The 2,749-nt window shown below is 40.7% G+C and overlaps 1 protein-coding gene across 1 annotated transcript in view; it reads right to left on the bottom strand.

Annotated features, from left to right (window-relative positions):
• Positions 1-2,749, bottom strand: part of zmiz2 (zinc finger, MIZ-type containing 2) — a 45,505-nt gene that overhangs the window by 11,955 nt on the left and 30,801 nt on the right. Inside the window, exons 11-13 of the mRNA XM_032511139.1 lie at positions 2,391-2,469; positions 1,917-2,048; positions 913-1,018 (exon numbers count right to left, since the gene is read on the bottom strand). Of these exons, the coding sequence (XP_032367030.1) occupies positions 913-1,018; positions 1,917-2,048; positions 2,391-2,469 (317 nt within the window). The remainder of the gene's footprint in view (positions 1-912; positions 1,019-1,916; positions 2,049-2,390; positions 2,470-2,749) is intronic.

The raw sequence follows: 2,749 nt of genomic DNA, 5'->3' as shown, positions 1-2,749 counted from the left end.
ACGGTTCCTTTACTGCTTCATGAAAAATGTAAATGTGTTGCTGAGAACAAGTCAGAGAATATTCTGGATTCTGACGCCTGGAGGAGGCGGGTCTTCGTATCAGCTGCGTCAGCCATTGGCTCACAAAAGGTTTTAGACCATAGTGCCGCTTTTTTCACAAGCAATGCATTCAATTAAGTTGGTTTCAAGTTGTTGTTTTTTTTTTTAAAGCAAAGTGACTATTTTCTAATGCACCCGCACAGAAGAAAGAAGTTTTGTTTCCTTTAAAGGTGCCCTGCCACACGTATTTCATGACTTTGTGGTTACCTTGTTTTAAGCCATTCCAGCGTGGTATAGACAACCTGCAGGAAGACTAAGCTCAATTTGGGCCAGTTCTCATTCAACCAGCTAAGCTGCTGGACTCTGATTGGCTAACAGCTAGCCAATGAGAGCCTGGCTATTAGCATCCTTTACCCAGAATGATCCCATTAAATACCCATTAAATCCAGAATTAATGAATATTAATGAGCTCAGCCATGACATCAGACTGACCAGCTGTTGTGATTGGTCTGATTTCTCCTCTTATTTTTTTCCAGTTCTATCTGACAGAGGGTAGCAGTTCATCTTCACATTCACCACACACACCCCACACACACACACACCCACACACACACACACACACACACACCACACACACACCACACACACACACACACACACACACACACACACACCCAACACACACACCACAACACCACACCACACACACCACACACACAACAGTAAGTAAAAACCGTTTTGTGTGGCGGCACCTTTAATTTCTTCTTTAAAAAAAAACTGCTTTGCTGATGTAATGAAAAACAAGAATAGAAAAAGCAGCTACAGGTGTGAACCAAAGTGAATAAAATGAAAGGCAGCGGGATGTGAACTCACTCTTAGTGATGCAGTGCTCGGCCGGCAGGAGTCTCTTCTTCATCAAACCCTGCAGGACCGACCGGACCGACGGCCGGTGGACCAGCTGCAACACGAACAGGTGGGACTGGAAACAGACAGGAGGGGAAAAAAGAAGCGTTTAGAATGGGTTTCGATTGTTTTTTTGTAAGACATACAAAGAAAAGCTCATTGTGGGACTGGCTCTAGTGGCTGACATTTTCTATATAAAAGAGACTTCAGATACAGTATTAGGGACCACTAAGGTCTATATAAAAGACTTCAGATCCAGTATTAGGGACCACTAAGGTCTATATAAAAAGAGACTTCAGATGTCAGTTATTAGAGACCACTAAGGTCTATATAAAAGAGACTTCAGATACTATTAGGGACCACTAAGGTCTATATAAAGAGACTCAGATACAGTATAGGGACCACTAAGGTCTATATAAAAGAGACTTCAGATACAGTATTAGGGTACCACAAGGTCTTTATAAAAGGCTTCATATACGTATTAGGGGACCATAAGTCTATAAAGAGACTTCAGATACAGTATTCATGTACCCACTAAGGTCATATAAAAGAGACTTCAGATACATATTAGGGACCACTAAGGTCTATAAAAAGACTTCAGATACAGTATGAGGACAACTAGGTCTATATAAAAAGGACTTCAGATACAGTACTTAGGGACCATCTAGGTCTATATAAAGAGATACCTCTCGATACAGTATTATTGGACCACTAAGGTCTTATAAAAAGCTACTTCAGAGTACAGGTATTAGGGACCAACTAAGGTCTTATAAAAGAAAATAGACTTCAGATACAGTATTAAGGGACCACTTAGTCTATCAAAAACATCCCAAAAAGCACCATGTCATAGGACCTTTAAAGTACTTGTAGAGACCATAAAATCTGGGAGCCAGGCACCAAAACGGGAACGCAGCACAGACGCGTCAGTGGAGAATCAGGGTTAGACTAGCAGGTTTCATTCAGAGGCTACTTACACAACAGCAGGCGGTTACTGTGATCTGTACAGTGTTACGTCCCGGTTGACACACTGGCTTTAGGTACAAGGGCTTGTGGGAGGTCTTGTTGTCTCCTCTTTCAATGCACAAGGGAGTTGCATTGACACTCACCTGATACAGGATGTAAAAAAAGAAAGAAAACAAATTAAATGACAAGTACTGTACATTTATTTGATGCTTTGTTTAGCCTCGTTTTTTGACGGCTGAATCCAAAAAAAGCTATTACAACATGGACTTTTAACACTTTTAAAACACACAGCTGTAAGTAATATCCTTGAAAATATATAAATAACTATTGCAACATTAAAGTTTCACAGTCAATAATAGCATGAAGTGAAGATACTTTCAACACAATCCAGGAAAAGAAGGCCAAAAAAAGGCCTCAAATAATCATATAACATATATCTCAAAGACCCGAGTGATAAAATGTTAAGAAAGGCCGTTGATGCTTACTTGAACAGAGGCAGGCCAGTTAGTGTTCATTTGTCTGTCCTCGTGGTGGTAACACTTGAACTGCAACTCCAGATCCGGTCTGCAGGGGGCGACACAACACAAGGGTGAGGGAGAGACTGGGTGGGGTTATCAGACATTCCTCACTCTCTTTATCTGGTGTTTTTACAATCACTCAGGAAGAGAAACAGAGAGCTCTGAATTCACATCAATCCTACACTGAATGTTACAGACGGCGAGTTATAAAACCCTTCTACAGTAATCCCCCAAATATTCTGTATACCCTTTTAAAACACTGGTACAAAGTCAAAGTCTGCTTTATTGTCAATTTCTTCACATGTCAAAACATACAAAGAGATCGA

This window comes from Etheostoma spectabile, unplaced genomic scaffold (assembly GCF_008692095.1).
Source record: "Etheostoma spectabile isolate EspeVRDwgs_2016 unplaced genomic scaffold, UIUC_Espe_1.0 scaffold325, whole genome shotgun sequence".
Taxonomy (NCBI): domain Eukaryota; kingdom Metazoa; phylum Chordata; class Actinopteri; order Perciformes; family Percidae; genus Etheostoma; species Etheostoma spectabile.
This window is presented reverse-complemented; position numbering and strand designations above follow the sequence as displayed.